Source organism: Vipera berus, assembly GCF_964194415.1.
Source record: "Vipera berus genome assembly, chromosome: Z".
Lineage (NCBI taxonomy): Eukaryota > Metazoa > Chordata > Lepidosauria > Squamata > Viperidae > Vipera > Vipera berus.
In genome coordinates this window covers 3,324,316-3,340,880 of record NC_138205.1, presented here as the reverse complement: position 1 = coordinate 3,340,880, position 16,565 = coordinate 3,324,316, and the positions used below count along the sequence as shown (strand labels likewise).

At 45.7% G+C, this 16,565-nt stretch overlaps 1 protein-coding gene across 3 annotated transcripts in view; it reads right to left on the bottom strand.

Moving 5' to 3' along the window:
- Nucleotides 1-5,567, bottom strand: part of LOC308678168 (geranylgeranyl transferase type-2 subunit alpha-like) — a 32,941-nt gene extending 27,374 nt beyond the window's left edge. The window contains exons 1-5 of one of the 3 annotated variants that reach the window (XM_081345123.1): nucleotides 5,473-5,567; nucleotides 4,279-4,330; nucleotides 4,057-4,167; nucleotides 1,086-1,210; nucleotides 789-976 (exon numbers count right to left, since the gene is read on the bottom strand). In XM_081345123.1, the coding sequence (XP_081201249.1) occupies nucleotides 789-976; nucleotides 1,086-1,210; nucleotides 4,057-4,167; nucleotides 4,279-4,281 (427 nt within the window). In that variant the 5' untranslated portion in view covers nucleotides 4,282-4,330; nucleotides 5,473-5,567. Of the gene's footprint in view, nucleotides 1-788; nucleotides 977-1,085; nucleotides 1,211-4,056; nucleotides 4,168-4,278; nucleotides 4,331-5,236; nucleotides 5,449-5,468 lie in introns of those variants that run through there. The other 2 variants (XM_081345125.1, XM_081345124.1) reach the window with 2 other exon arrangements.
- Between the last annotated feature and the right edge of the window lie 10,998 nt (nucleotides 5,568-16,565).

Genomic DNA, 16,565 nt, shown 5'->3' with positions numbered 1-16,565 from the left:
ATAGCAGTATTCCAACATTTGAGGGACTGCCACAAAGAGGAGGGGGTCGTTATTTTCCAAAGCACCAGAAGGCAGGATGAGAAACAACGGGTTAGAAACTAATCAAAGAGAGAAGCAACCTGGAATTAAGGAGAAACTTCCTGACAGTGAGAACAATTAATCAATGGAACAACTTGCCACTAGAAATTGTAGCTGTTCCAACACTGGAGGCTTTTAAGAAGAGATTACATAGCCATTTGTCTGAAATAGTATCGAGTTTTCTGCCTAAGCAGGAGGTTGGACTAGAAGACCTCCAAGGTCCCTTCCAACTGTGTTACAGGTAGTCCTCAACTTACAACAGTTGTTTGGTGACCATTGGAAGTTACAGCGGGACTGAAAATAGTGACTTGTGAAAAAAGTGACTTGTGACCATTTCTCACACTTACAACCACGGTGACGTGATCAAAATTCAGACACTTGGAAACCAGCACGGACTTGTATGACGGTTGCAGCGTCCCCTGGGTCACGTGATTCCTTTTGGCGACCTTCCGACAAGCCAAGTCAAGGGGGGGGGAAGAGAGCCAGATTCGCTTAATGACCGAGTGACTCACTTACCAACAGCAGCGATTTGCTTAACAACCGCAGCAAGCGCGGTCATACAAATGGGGGCAAAATTCACTTTGCCAATGTCTCGCTTAGCAATGGAAATTTTGGGGGGCTCCGCTGTGTGGTCGTAAGCCGAGGACCACCTGTATCCTGTCATCCTGCTAGCCAGGTGCCACCGGGAGTGAAAGGAAAGAAGTACGCACAGTTGCGCTCGTCAATCTCCAAAAACTTGCCGCACAGCTCCAGCTCGCGGGCCCAATCCGGCTCCGGGACGTGGCCCATCACCCAGCAGCGATGGTGCCAGGTGCCATAGGATTTGGGATTCACCCTCAAACAGCATTCCAGGAAGGCCAGCTCAGCCTTGCACAGGGCTTGCATCTCCTCCGGGCTCCTGGCAGGAGGTGGAAGGGGTGGAGGTGTGGAGATGGGGGTCCCGGTCCACGCGGGAGACCCTCCGCCTCCTCCCCGTGGCTCCCTCCCCTTCCCTCCCCGCCACTCACTCCTCCTTCTCCAGATGCAGGACGATCTCTCGCCGGAAGTTCCAGAGCGTGGCAAAATCCGGATTGGCGCTGAGGACCTGGTTGGTCAGCTCCAGAGCTTCCTTGTCCAGTTGTCCCAGTTTCCTCTGAAGCGGAAAGTGAAGATGGCGGCGTGCCACACGCCCTTCGCACCCCTGCCTCCCTCCAATTTCTCAGGAAGGCCTCGCACACCAAGCAAGGAAGGGTTGTTGGTTTTTTTTAGGGTGTGTGTGTGTGGGGGGGGGGTTTCCCCTTAACTGTGTTTCTCACCCTTGGGTACTTTAGGATAAGTGGAGTTGAACTATCAGGGAGGGAGGGAGGAAGGAAGGAAGGAGACAGAGGGAGGGAAGGAGGAAGGAAGGAAGGCAGGCAGGAAAAAGATGGAAAAAAGGAAGGAGGCAGTGAGGGAGGGAGGGAGGAAGGAAGAAAGAAAGGAAGATGGGAAAAAGGAAGGAGGGAGGGAGGAAGGAAGGAGACAGAGGGAGGGAGGGAGGAAGAAAGCAAGGAAGGAAAAAGATGTGAAAAGCAAGGAAGATGGGGAGAAGGAAGGAGGGAGGGAGGGAGGGAGGGAGGAAGAAGAAAGAAGGAGGAAGGGAGGAAGGAAGGAGACAGAGGGAGGGAGGGAGGAAGGAGATGGAGGGAGGGAGGGAGGAAGGAAGGAAAGCAGGCAGGAAAAAGATGTGAAAAGGAAGCAAGTAAGATGGAAGAAAGGAAGGAGGGAGCGAGGGAGGGAGGAAGGAAGGAAGGAAGAAAGGAAGATGGGAAAAAGGAAGGAGGGAGGGAGGAAGGAAGGAGACAGGGAGGGAGGGAGGGAGGAAGGAAGGAAGGAAAAAGATGTGAAAAGCAAGGAAGATGGGGAGATGGAAGGAGGGAGGGAGCGAGGGAGGAAGAAAAAAGAAAGGAAGATGGGAAGGAGGGAGGAGTAAGGGAGGAAGGAAGGAAGGAGACAGGGAGGAAGGAAGGAGAGGGAAGGAGGAAGGAAACAGAAGGAAGGGAGTGGGTGAGAGAGGGAGAGGGGAAGGAAGAAGGAAAGAGAGAAGGAAGGAAAGAAGGGAAAAGAGTAAAGATGGACAGAAACCAAGAGGGAGGGAAGGAAAGAAGGAAGGAAGAAATCGGCAGCCATTTTAAACGATTACAGTGTTTTCCCTTCACCATATTCCTGGTCAAATTCAGTTAAACAGGTCATGAGCAGACAAAGGCCCTTCCGGAAGATATTGCAGAACTGCACAATACATTCTCACGGCACACAAAATCCTAGCACCAAAAGAAACGCCGAGGGAGAATCCTGTTTGAGGAATTCTGGGAGTTGAAGTCCACCCCTCTTAAAGTTAGTGGCCGAGAGTGAAAAATATCCCCTCAGCGCAACCCAGAATTGTGACTTCAAAGCTGAGTCACCCGATGGCTGGGCCTACAATCACACCAGACCGGCCCAAGTGACACGTTTTGTGCAAATGGAGCCCCCTCTCTACACGTGTAGTAGACCACACCTTCTCCATCAGCCATTGTGTCGTTGGTTGTGGCCCAGCACGTTCGGGCCTAACAACAACCATCAGTCAAAAGCTGTTGGCAGGTCACGGTCGGTCCGGCTTCTTGAACTGGGTCCATTAGGGGCAAACCATTGTTTTGCGTCTTTTGAAAAATGAATCTTTTTTTTTTGCCCCCAAGGGCTTCAGAAGGCCCGATCAGCCTTTTCTGGAACTTTTTAGGGGTGATTGAAATGAAAGGGAGGTTTTTGGCACGTCAAGGTTAGGCCCCTTAAAGCTTTCAAAGGCTGTTCCTAATTCTGTTAGGCTTTTCCCCAACCAAGCTGAAAAAAAATCGTGCTGCCTCAAAATGGCAATTTGCTAGCAAATCTATGCAGTGCAATCTATCCCCCCGCATCCATCTATTTATCATATCTATCCACCCATCATATCTGTCTGTTTGTCCTTCCATCCCATCTATCCATCCTGTCTGCCTGTCTCTATCATCTCTCTCCATCCAGCCATGCATCCATCCACTGTATCTATTTGTCCATTTTATCTATCCATCTACAGTAGGCATCCATCCATCCATCCATCCATCCATCCATCCATCATGCATCCATGTCTATCTCTCTATCCATCCATATGTATCTATCTCTATCCATATCTATCCATCCATCTACAGTATCCATCCATCCATCCACCATGCATCTGTCTGTCTGTCTGTCTGTCTGTCTGTCTGTCTGTCTATCTATCTATCTATCTATCTATCTATCTATCTATCTATCTATCTATCTATCTATCTCTAGCCATCCATATGAATCTATCTCTATCCATCTAGAGCAGGGGTAGGCAACCTCGGCTCTTTTATGACTCATGGACTTCAACTCCCAGAATTCCTGAGCCAGTCCATGAGTCATAAAAGGTTGCCTACCCGATCTAGAGTATCCATCCATCCATCCATCCATCCATCCATCCATCCATCCACCATACGTCCATGTTTATCTCTCTCTATCCATCCATATGTATCTATCTCTATCCATCCATTATAGTATCCATCCATGTCTCTGTCTCTCTATCCATCCATATGTATTTATCTCTATTCATATCTATCCATCCATCCATCCATCCGTCTGTGTCTGTCTGTCTGTGTCTGTCTGTCTGTCTATCTATCTATCTATCTATCTATCTATCTATCTATCTCTAGCCATCCATATGAATCTATCTCTATCCATATCTATCCATCCACCATGCATCCGTCTCTCTCTCTCTCTCTCTCTCTCTCTCTCTCTCTCTCTCTCTCTCACACACACACACACACACACACACACACACTCCATCCACCCATCCTTTCCAACACCAAGGGTTCTTCAACCGAGCGAGAAGGGCCAGGATTCCGAAGGCCCCCAGGGCAAGATGTCCCGATCCACACAAGGCCTTCCCTTTTGTCCCAGGAGCAGACCAGGGAGTCCCAGCCTCAGGTGTTTTACCTTCTCAAAGATGGCCTTGGTGGCTGTCACATACTGGTGCAGCTTCTTCTCCCGTTCCAGGCGCTTGGCTTCAGCTTGCTCTTCTGTCGTCTTCACCTTCAGCCTTCCGTGCTGGAGGGGGAAACCAAAGAGAGGTAGCTGAGGATGACAGACGTGGCTTCGGGCAAGCCATGGGGAACATCAGGAAGGATCCTCATCAAAGATCAGAAACGGAGAACTCACCATTTTGACCGGACTCCAGAAGTCTCAAAGAGAGAGGGCAGGAACTAATCACCTATCCCAGGAAATTGAAAGGAGAAAAAGAAATCTCAGTGAAGTTTGCAACTCACCTAAGCAGCAGGCAAGCTGAGGATGATGGGAACTAGAGTCCTAAGGAGAAGAACAAACTTGAGGTCTAAGGTAGACTTGACCTTCAGATGGAGAGTTAAGTTTACAGCGAACCACACCATTTTTTTAAAAAACAAGTTTTCAATTTTCCAGCAACTCGAATTCCTCCCCCATTTTATCTCCCCACCAAGCCCAGAAACCTGACAGAGCTAAACATGGCTTGTTTCGAATGTGTGGTCAGCTTTAGGGCCAAAAGGGAGGCAGAACCTGGTTTTACAACCTGGTGAGAAATGACACAAGCACACCAAACATTATCCTGGCAACAACTCACAAATTCAGGAGTGTCTCTTATTGGTTAACTTTGACACCTTAACACATTTTTTTTTCATCCAAAATCTGAAGTCGATTCATTTCCCGTAATGCATCACCCATCACTCTGGAGCATTATGGGAAATTAGAAAAGAAAATGGACTAGATCCAACCTGGTAGCAATCCTACCCCAGGGACGTTGCCCCAACCTGCTAAAAGCCCAGGCTCCTTAAACCCCAGATGTGCTGTATTGTTGCTAGATTTCCGCATTAGACTAAACCAGTGTGCAACCATGGTTTGATCATTTATGCAAACTCAAGCCACTGTTGTTGGTTCAACCATGTGTCAGGTGTAGGGCCCAGCATGAGCTTGGCCAATCGTGGCTTATTCAAGAAGTGCAACAAAAAAAAGCAGTTTAATTCAGCATGCACACAAAAGCCTTTTGACCAGCACAGAAGGCGACCAGCCTACAACCAAACCTGGGGGCGGCAGTCTGAGCCCCCCTACTCATTTTACCTTCATGCACAATTATTTTTTTCTTTGCCTTCAGACTAATTATGCACAACCAGCCACATTCAAGTGATTGTCATTCAGAGAAGCCCCATCGATTCCTTTCCTAGTTCCTCCCCTCCTGGAAGCCGTGAAGTGGTCTCTCCCGGATACGTCTACACCTATTTCTACGGGGCGAGACCATTCTGAACACGCCCGCGGGGGTGTAGAACTCGGAAAAGAGGCGCCGGGCTAATCCTAGCAGCCTCTAGGGGGGTGATACCAACCAACCGGTAAAGAAAGGGGGAGATACGCGGCGAATATGAAATCAGTCGGTGGCGAGTGGTCTCGCCCGTAGAAGCTCTGCGAGCGAAACTGGGCTCCTTCGGGCGAATCCAATCAAAGCGGAGGGAGAGGGGGATGCGGATGGGAACTACCATTGCGGTCCGAAGGCTATCGAGTTGAAACCTCCCGGTGGGAAGGAGCGTCCTCATTTTTAAAGAAGCAACTGTATTCCTTTTTGGATTGAATTGAATTAAATCCCATTCCCCCTTTCACTCACGCTCTTAAAGGGAAGATGGTGATTGGGAGCTCATTATAAATTCCTTTTTCAACATCTTCATCAACGATTTGGACGAGGGGATAGATGGGGAACTCATCAAATGTGCAGAGAACACCAAGCTGGCAGGAATAGCCAATCCTCCAGAAGATAGGCTTAAGATACAGGAGGATCTGGACAGACTTGAACCCAGGGCCCTATCTAACAAAATGAAATTCAATGGTGAAAAAAGTAAGGTTCTGCATTTAGGCAAGAGAAACCAAATGCACAGGGATGGGATAGGGAGTACCTTGCTCAATAGTAGCAACTGTGAGAGGGATCTCGGAGTCCTAGTGGACAATCACTTCAATAGGAGCCAGCCGTGTGCTGCAGCTGCCAAAAAAAGCCAACACAGTGCTAGGCTGCATTAACAGGGATAGAATCAAGATCAGTTGATGTGTTAATACCACTTTACAAGGCCTTGGTAAGACCACACCTGGAATACTGCATCCAGTTTTGGTCACCACGATGTAAAAAAGATGTCGAGACTCTGGAAAGAGTACAGAGAAGAGCAACAAAGATGATTGGGGGACTGGAGGCTAAAACATATAGGGAATGGTTGCTGGAATTGGGGATGTCTAGTTTAATGAAGAGAAGGACTAGGGGCGACATGATAGCAGTGTTCCAATATCTCAGGGGCTGCCACAAAGAAGAGGGAGTCAAGCTATTCTCCAAAGCGCCCGAAGGCAGGACAAGAAGCAATGGATGGAAACTAATCAAGGAGAGAAGCAACCTAGAACTAAGGAGAAACTTCCTGACAGTTAGAACAATTAACCAGTGGAACAACCTGCCTCCAGAAGCAGTGAATGCTCCAACACTGGAAGTTTTTAAGCAGAGACTGGACAGCCATTTGTCTGAAATGATACAGGTTTCCTGCCTGAGCAGGGGGTTGGACTAGATGACCTCCAAGGTCCCTTCCAACTTTATGATTATGATTATGAAAGCTGGGCTGCTGGATTGTGCTAAGCTTGGCCTGTTCAATAACTCACAATTACCTTGGTGTGCACTAACCTTGTTTCACAAACCAGCATGACTGAGAATCCATGCAAAGGCAAAGCAATTACATACAGTTTAGTGTCATGTAAACCAGTGTTTCTCAACCATCTCAGTAACTTTTAAGATGGGTGCACTTTACATACCAGAAATCCCCAGCCACGTGGGTGGACTTCAACTCCCAGAATTTCCCAGCCAGCATGAATGGACTTAACATTCCAGAATTCCCCAGCCAGCATGAGTGAACTTAATATCCCAGAATTCTCCAGCCACATAGATGGACTTCAACTCCCAGAATTCTGCTAGCTTATGAACTTCAACTCCCAGAATTCCCTTGCCAGCATGGATAGGTTTCAACTCCCAGAATTCCCCAGCCAGCATAGGTGGAGTTCATACCCCAGAATTCTCCAGCCACATAGATGGACTTCAACTCCCAGAATCCTGCCAGCTGCATGAATGGACTTCAACTCCCAGAATTCCCCCACCAGCATGGAGAGATTTCAACTCCCAGAATTCCCCCGCCAGCATGGGTAGATTTCAACTCCCAGAATTGTGGAGTCGTTGGTGCTCTCTCAGTTATCTGCTTGCAGATATTTTGTTACCTGACTAAGTAGCATCTTCAGTTTGAGAAACACGGGTTTAGAAATAAGATAAGAAAGCCTGAATTCAGCGAATTCAAATAAGAAAGCCTGAAGCTGGTGGGAATGGCTGGGTGGAGATTGTCCATTCTTAGGCACATTCCGTTCCATTTCTATTCTTGCATAATTTCCCGGCATTCAGACGACAAATTCAAGTGGCTTTTAAATGCAGTTGCCAAGATCCCTCTTCAGAAGCAGGCTTTGCAAGCCAAAAAATAAAAAAATAAAAAAAATCACAGCAAGGTCCTTAGTCTGCTGGGCACTTTGCCAAATACAATCTGGTCTAGAATGGACGATTAAAATCTCTTTCTTGATAGATAAGTAGGAAGAGAGGTCTCTTCACCATTACAAGGCGAGGAGACCCTTAGGAAAAACAACAACAGAGAAATGACTTTATGTACAGTTCAAACATATTCACACACTGGCTAGCGTAATTGGAATCGTTCTGTTGGGACAGCCCATTTGAATGCTTTTCAGTTTGTTGTTAATTATTATTTAGTAAAGGTAAAGGTTCCCCCGCACACACGTGTTAGTCGTTTCCGACTCTAGGGGCCGGTGCTCATCTCCGTTTCAAAGCCGAAGAGCCAGCGCTTGTCCGAGGACGTCTCCGTGGTCATGTGGCTGGCATGACTAGACGCCAAAGGCGCACGGAACGCTGTTACCTTCCCACCAGAGTGGTCCCTATTTTTCTACTTGCATTTTTTTTTACATGCTTTCGAACTGCTAGGTTGGCAGAAGCTGGGACGAGTAACAGGCGCTCACTCTGCTATGCGGCACTCGGGATTCGACCCGCCAAACTGCCAACCTTCTGATCGACAAGCTCAGCAGCAAAGCCATGGTGCCTTGCATCCAGCGGTGGGATTCAGCCGGTTCGCACCACTTCGGCAGAACTGGTAGCTAATTTTTTTGTTGCCCAGGCCCAGAATGGACTTCCAGAAGCGGCATCCACACAGACAATCGGTTGTTCACCTATTTGAATCCCACCACTGCTTGGCATCTATTGGTATGGAGTTAAAACTGCTGCCCAGTAGCTTTGACACCAACTTGAACAAGATGAACTAAGACGATCCAAGGCCTGGAGATCAAAACATACAAAGAACGGCTGTGGGACTTGGGTTTGGCTAGTCTAAAGAAAAGAAGGCATAGGGGAGACGTGATAGCCGTGTTCCAGTATCTGAGGGGCTGCCACTAGGCAGAGGGGGCCAGGTTGTTCACCAGAGCACCAGAGGGAAGGACGAGAAACAATGGTTGGAAACTGATCAAGGAGAGAAGCAACCTGGAATTAAGGAGAAACTTCCTAATAGTGAGGACAATTAACCTGTGGAACAGCTTGCCGCCAGAACTTGTAAGGTGCTCCATCACTGGAGGTTTTTAAGAAGAGACTGGACAACCATTTGTCTGAAATGGTAGAGGGTCACTTGCTCGAGCAGAGGTTGGACTACAAGACCTCCAAGGTCACTTCCAACATTATTATTATTATAAAACCTTTATTCATAAAACATGAAACTCAGTCAACTGAACACTCAAATTGACTGCCGCTGATGGTTGACACGGGTTGCTGCCAGCATCCTAGGTATCAACCAGGTATCTCCTTAAAATGAAAGATGTTCCGAGTAGCACAGTTTTTTGTAGTTATTGCAGGAAGCTACAATTTCTCGATGTATTTCGCAAAGTTTTTGGACATAGTTCCTATAATAAGAATAATAATAAGAATAATAATAAGAAGAAGTTGGAAGGTACCTTGGAGGTCATCTAGTCCAACCCCCTGCTAAGGCAGGAAACCCTATACCATTTCAGGCAAATGGCTGTCCAGTCTCTTCTTAAAAACCTCCAGTGTTGGAGCATTCACCACCTCTGGAGGCAGGTGGTTCCACTGGTTAATTGTTCTAACTGTCAGGAAGTTTCTCCTTAGTTCTAGGTTGCTTCTCTCCTTGACTAGTTTCCATCCGTTGCTTCTTGTCCTGCTTTCCTAGTGCCCCGATGACAATGGGTATCACTGTTACATCCATAATTGCGCAGTTTCGATGGCCAGGTCGTGGTATTTCATAATTTTTTCCAGTTCTTTTTCTTCGACTCTGGCATGTCCTGGTACAGCGATATCAATCAACTGTACGCTTCGGTTCTCTATGACTGCGATATCTGGCGTGTTGTGTTCCAAATGGCGATCTGTCTGTATCATCTTCATCATCTTCATCATCTTCATCATCATCATCATCATCATCATCATCATCATCATCATCATCTCAAAGGTCCCTTCCAACTCTGTTATTCTGTTATTCGGCTGGTTCTCATCAGAATTTCACATTCTTGCTTGTTACTTCAAAGGGACTAGAAACATTAATCAAAGGCGCTCCTTGTTAATGGAAAACAGTTATTCCAAGAGGCTCCCATCAGTTTCACCGAATCTGGAGCTAGATAAATATACATAATGTTGTCCTGCGCCCTTGTTTTCTTTGGCTGAAAGGAGAGTAGCACGTTCCTGGCATGGATGCCAGCACCCTCGACCTGTTGGAAGTATTTGGCACAGAAATAATAAGTTTTGAAATATTTACTTGCTGACCATCTGCTGTCGCAATTAACCAAACATCGGTTGGAAAACAACCAGAACTTTAGCGCCGCAAACCAGAGAAAAAATTGATCGGTTTGGAGACTTGGATCAGCATGAAGGCTGAGCAAAGGACAGTAATACACAAACTTGAGCTAAGAAATATGGATACCCCGACCTCCACACCTTCCGGCGCGACTTAAAAACTTACCTGTTCCAGCAGTCCGGCCTGGCCTGATAGCTCTAATTGGGGTCCCAGTTTGTTTTGACTATTGTTTTTCACTATTGTTCAATCTGTATACCTACCTTAGTCTGTACACCGCCCCGAGTCCCTCGGGAGAAGGGCGGTTTATAAAAACAAATAAATAAATAAATAAATACCGAGTTATATCATGAAATCCATGATACAGTAGTGGCCAAAATTGCGGAAACCTTTTGGGAAAAGTGTGCATTTGAGGTCTGAAGGCTAATAACACCACTTTTTTTGGGGGGAGTAGTACCATAAAATTATATATCAATGGAAAGGTAATCTAAGCAAGAACGTAGTGCGACAAAGTGTGTTCAATTATCTGTGCTCTGTGAAAAGTTATAGCCAAATAACCAGAAAAAGGAAGCACAAATTCCTAGAACTAAGGAGAAACTTCCTGACAGAACAATTAACCAGTGGAACAACCTGCCTCCAGAAACTGAATGCTCCAACACTGGAAATTTTTAAGAAGACAATGGACAGCCATTTGTCTGAAATGGTCTAGGGTTTCCTGCCTGAGCAGGGGGTTGGACTAGATGACCTCCAAGGTCCCTTCCAACTTTACTATTATGATTATTATGACAACTTGCTTAGGCTGACATCAGGTAGAACTTTCCTTCAACTGATTGTAGCCAATGAGCACGAGTGTTTAGAGAGCCAATTGGGTGTCGTCTTGTTTTGGCAATAAGCCAGTCAGATGACAGCAGGATCCAGTTATTGATGTCAGGTATTGAAGCTGAGAAGAGGACATTAATGTCAGCGTGTTATGTGATCGCTGTCAAGTTGGTTGGTTTTCTTGTTTGTGTGTGTGCTGTCATTTGAGCTTTTAAAATGCAATAAAATTAAAGTAATGGTGCAAAGAGTTGACCGGTCGCCCACAAAACGATGTAAACTAGTATTATTTAAGTGAACGAGGCTACAGTTATAAAGAAATTAGAAGAAAAATGGGTGGAAACTTAAACCAAAGTTGGCATTTCTAAGTTTTTGAAGAGGTAAAGGAGACTCAGTCACTACCAAATCAGACTGGTAAAGGCAGGAAAAGGTGCACAAACAGCAAGTGACGATAGAAGAATTAAGAGACTCTGCCTATGTGACAGAAGAAAATCATCTGGGTGTATACAAGATGAAATGGCGCAATGCAACGTGAAGTTGAGTGCAAGGACTGTTCGGCGCAGACTGCAGGGATTTGGCCTAAAATCTAAAAGCCACTTTTCTCTCTTAGACAAAGGTTGAAAAGACTAAGCTGGGCTAAAACCCATGTTACCTGGACAAAGGAAGAACGCGACGGTGTTATTTGGAGCGATGAGACCAAGATCTCCCTGTTTGTCAGTGATGGCATAAAATTACGTTAAGGAGAAGAATCGGAGAAGATTTGCATCTTGGTTGCATTACACGCACCGTGAAACGCCCAGTCAGCATTATGATCTGGGGTTGTATGACATCAAAAGGTGTGGGTGGAATTTGTGTGATTAATGGGAATATAAATGGCCAAAAATGCATTAATGAAATACTTGAGCCCAAACTGAAGCCTTCCCCACATGATCTTTTCCAAGACAGTGAAGCATGTATATTTCATTAGGATTCAGTTCCGTGTCGTGTTGCTGCGGTGTGCAAAAAGTGGTTTCAAGATCATCATATTCCACTGCTGGAGTGGCCTGGGAAAATCTAGGGAGCCAACTAAATAAACTTGTTAGTCAGAAGCGACCCAGCAATAAAACCCATTTAATAGAAGGAACCATTCAATCTTGGTTTCACATTATAACAGAACTGCAGAACTAAAGGACTTGTTTCACTCCATGGGAAGACGTCGTAAGGCCGTAATTCATGCTAAAGGTTGCCCAACTAAGTATTAGCTGACACGGTGATAATTTTTGTATATCTTGGGTATTTTTCCTATGGTGATAATTTTTGTAACAGAGTGAGCGCCTGTTACTCGTCCCGGCTTCTGCCAACCTAGCAGTTCGAAAGCACGTAAAAATGCAAGTAGAAAAATAGGGACCACTCCGGTGGGAAGGTAACAGCGTTCCGTGCGCCTTTGGCGTCTAGTCATGCCGGCCACATGACCACGGAGACGTCCTCGGACAAGCGCTGGCTCTTCGGCTTTGAAACGGAGATGAGCACCGGCCCCTAGAGTCGGAAACGACTAGCACGCATGTGCGGGGGAACCTTTACCTTTACCTAATTTTTGTATATCTCATTTTTTCTATGGTGATAATTTTTGTATATCGTTTTTTCTACGTGTTTCACTTTTCTTCTTTATAACTGCTATTCTAACAGCAAATCCTTCATAAAACGTACTGCATGACATTCTCGAATAAATTATCTTTCCATTGATATATAATTTTTTGGTACTACTCCAAAAGAAAAGTGGTGTTATTAGCCATCAAACCTCAAATGTTACACTTTTCCCAAAAGGTTTCCACAATTTTGGCCACTCCTGTACAGTGTTTCTCAACCTCGGCCACTTTAAGATGAGTGGACTTCGACTCCCAGAATTCCCCAGCCAGTGGGGGCGGGGCTGAAGAATTCGGCAAGTTTCCTCTATTAAGTTTTCAAGGCCTCCTAAGAATTTGCTAAGAATTTGCTTGCCCTTTTCAGCTCTCAGTCAAGTCAGGATGTGAGTTTGCGATTAGCTGAGGACTTTCCACAGAACTTTAGCAAATACAGGGAATCCTGGACTTACAATGATTCATTTAGTGACCATTCGGACTGACAGTAGGACTGAACACAACAGCAACCTGGAATCAAGGAGAAACTTCCTAACAGTGAGGACAATTAACCAGTGGAACAGCTTGCCACCAGAAATTGTGGGCGCTCCGTCACTGGAGGCTTTGAAGAACAGACTGGACCGTCACTTGTCTGAGACGGTTCAAGTTCCCCTGCTTGAGCAGGGGGCTGGACTAGAAGACCTCCAAGGTCCCTTCCAGCTGTATTCCAATTCTGATTCTGAAAAAAAGGGATTTATGACTGCTTCTCGCACGACCGTTGCAGCCTCCCTGTGTTGACGTGATCAAAATTCAGACGCTTGGCAACCGACTCACAGTTATGACGATCGCAGTGTCCCGAGGTCACGTCATCCCCTTCTGTTGCCTTCTGAGAAGCCAGATTCACTTAACAGTTGTATTACTATCTTAACAACTGCAGTGATTCGCTTAAGAACGATGGCGAGAAAAGGTTGTAAAAATGAGGCAAAATTCATTTAATGGCTGTCTTGCTCAGCGACGGAAATCTTGGGCTCAGTTGGGGCCATAGGTGAAGGACGACCTGTACTCTCACCATCTAATGTTGGTCTGGCTCGTTTGCATTGAACGATCCTATTAAGCCAGGGTTTGTTAAACAGCCCTCCCCCGCCTGGGCTAGTGAACATGCCCGGGTCCCAAAACAAGCAGATTATATTAATGGGAAAATATAAATCCAGTGCCAAGTTGTTCTTTGGCGTATCTATCATCATTTTTACTTTATTTGACAGGGCAGAAGCAGCTGCTCCGTGGGGAACAAAGACATTTTTCCTGGGTGTGGAATAAACACGAACTTCCTTCGTCATCCTCAGAAAATCTTTGCACCCAGCAAAGATTTGGTTTTACGCCTCTGCTTTTCTTTCCAAACAGTTCAAGCCCCTGTTGACAACGGGGGGAAAACAAATCCAGATTAAAAACGAAACAAAACTCCAAAAGAACAGCCCTCAGGGTCTTTCAGAACAGAATATTAAGAGAATAAAAAAGTCAGAAGGGACCTTGGAGGTCTTCTAGTCCAGCCCCCTGCTCTCTTTTTTTTTAGCTTTCCCCTAAGGCTAAATCTCTGCATTCACAGCAGCTGCATTTTCCAACATAAGAGAATAGAATAGAGCTGGAAGGGACCTTGGAGGTCTTCTAGTCCAGCCCCCTGCTCAAGCAGGAGAACCTATGACATCTCAGACAAGTGACTGTCTAGCCCAGGGGTAGGCAACCTTGGCTCTTTGATGACTCGTGGACTTCAACTCCCAGAATTCCTGAGCCAGCCATGCTGAGGGGAAAGGGAGAGGGTTCCAAGCTGAGCCGTGCTGGCTCAGGAATTCTGGGAGTTGAAGTCCACGAGTCATCAAAGAGCCAAGGTTGCCTACCCCTGGCCTAGGCCTATGCTGCTTTATGACTTGTGGACTTCAACTCCCAGAATTCCTGAGCCAGCCATGCTGAGGGAAAAGGGAGAGGTTTCCAAACTGAGCCGTGGTGGCTCAGGAATTCTGGGAGCTGAAGTCCACGAGTCAGAAAAGAGCCAAGGTTGCCTACCCCTGGCCTAGCCTCTTCTTCAAAGCCTCCAGTGACGGAGCGCCCACGATTTCTGGTGGCAAGCTGTTCCACAGGTTAATTGTCTTCGCTGACAGGAAGTTTCTCCTTAGTTCCAGGCTGCTTCTCTTTTTGTTCAGTTTCCATCCACTGTTTCTTGCATAGTCCTCAATTTACAACCATTCATTTAGTGGCCGTTCAAATGTGACTTACCACGGTTTTTTCACCCTTACGGCCGTTGGCAGCCTCCCTGTGTCCACGTGATCAAAATTCGGAAAGCTTGGCAACTGGCTCGTATTTATGATGGTCGCAGCGTTTCCCCGGGGTCACGTGATCCCCTTTTGTGACCTTCCGACAAGCAAAGTCAATGGGGAAAGCCGGCTTCACTTAACGACCGTCTTGCTAACTTAACAATTACAGTGACAGTTGTGGCAAGAAAGTTGTGAAATGGGGGCAAAACTCACTTAAGGATCACTAGTGCCATTGTTATCAATAAACGTCTCACTTAGCAGCAGAAATTTTGGGCTCAATTGTGGTCGTAAATTGAGGACTACCTATATATCAAGTGCTGGTATGGTATACGTCAACTCAACAACTTTTAAGATGTGTGGACTTCAACTCCCACAATGCCCCAGCCAGCCTCGTTGCTAATGCTCAGTATAAAAGACTCCAGATTCATTTAGCAACCGTGTTACAAAGTTAACCACGGTGGCAAAAATGGTCATAAAATGGGGCAAAGCTGACTTAACAGCCGGGCTGGCTTAGCGACAGAAATGTTGGGCTCAATTTTGTGCTTGTACGTTGAGAGCGACCTCACCTCGCCACTGTCTTGCTTAACGACAGAATTTTGGGGCTCAATCGTCGTACGTTGAGGATTGCCTCGTTTGTTCCCTGAACTGAAGAAGTCCTTGAATTGAGGTCACGTGGTGTTTAGGGAGATTAGAGAACTTTTGAAGGTAAATTTAGATATGTCGCCAAGGATTGCATTAATGTTACAGGAGATAAATGAAGCAAAAAAAAGGAATTAATTGTAAATTTGACAACGGCAGCTAGATCAGCGATGGTTAAATATTGGAGACGGAATTGGGTTATTCAAAGGAACGAGTGGTGTAATGAAATATGGAACATGACAATAAATGATAAATTAACAACAGAAATTAAGTTTTAAAAAAGGGATGATTCAGGTAGGTAGTTATAATGAAACATGGGATGATTTTATAAAAACAGCCTTGGTGGAAGGCAAAGGGAATAATTTACCTGCTCAAGAATATAGGCTGTTTTGGAGGGGATAAGGGCACAGTTGAAATATATTGTATATTGTTAGTCGTTATATGAGAAGAAATATAGGTAATAAAAACAGTCTCCGTGTGTGTGTGTGTGTGTGTGTGCACTGTAAGCATTTGTATTTTATTTATACTGTTTTTTATTTAGACTGGTATGTATTACGTTTGTATTATTTGTATTTGAATAAGATAAAAATTAAAATTAAAATTAAAATTAAAGGAAAAGAATTGAGGTCACGTTCCGGGTGAGGAAGCATGGATGATTTAAGCCACAACGGAGGAGAAAAAAAGCTTAGCCACGTCCGGGCGTGCGTTTTGAATCCGGTTCTCTTGAAAAGGGTCACATTTTGTCTGTCCTGCCCTTTGCCCCAAACTCGATCCCATTCTTGCTTTCTTGGAACGACGGGGCGGCATTGATGTATGAATAATCCCTCTAATTGCTGCTTTCGGTGGGTGGGTGCTGATGGGATAAAAGCCTTTGAGTCAGCTAAAAAAAGAAAGAGGAAAAAAAGGAATTTAGACAGGGTTATTATTATTATTTTAAAGGAAGAGGTTTGCCTTTCTTTTGTCATCCTCTTGGCAAGACCCGCCAAGGTTCATGACATTTTTTTCAAGGGCTGCAAAGGGATTTTATTTTGGGAAAGCGTGATTAGAGGGCAGAGATTCCGCCATATCTTAAAAGGCAGCTAGTCCCCGACGTACGCCGATTCATTTAGTGACTGTCTGAAGTTATAACTGGCGCTGAAAAAAAGAGAAAGGACTGCTTGTCAGACTTAGGACCGTCGCAGCATCCTTATGAAATGGGGTGTAGGGTCTCT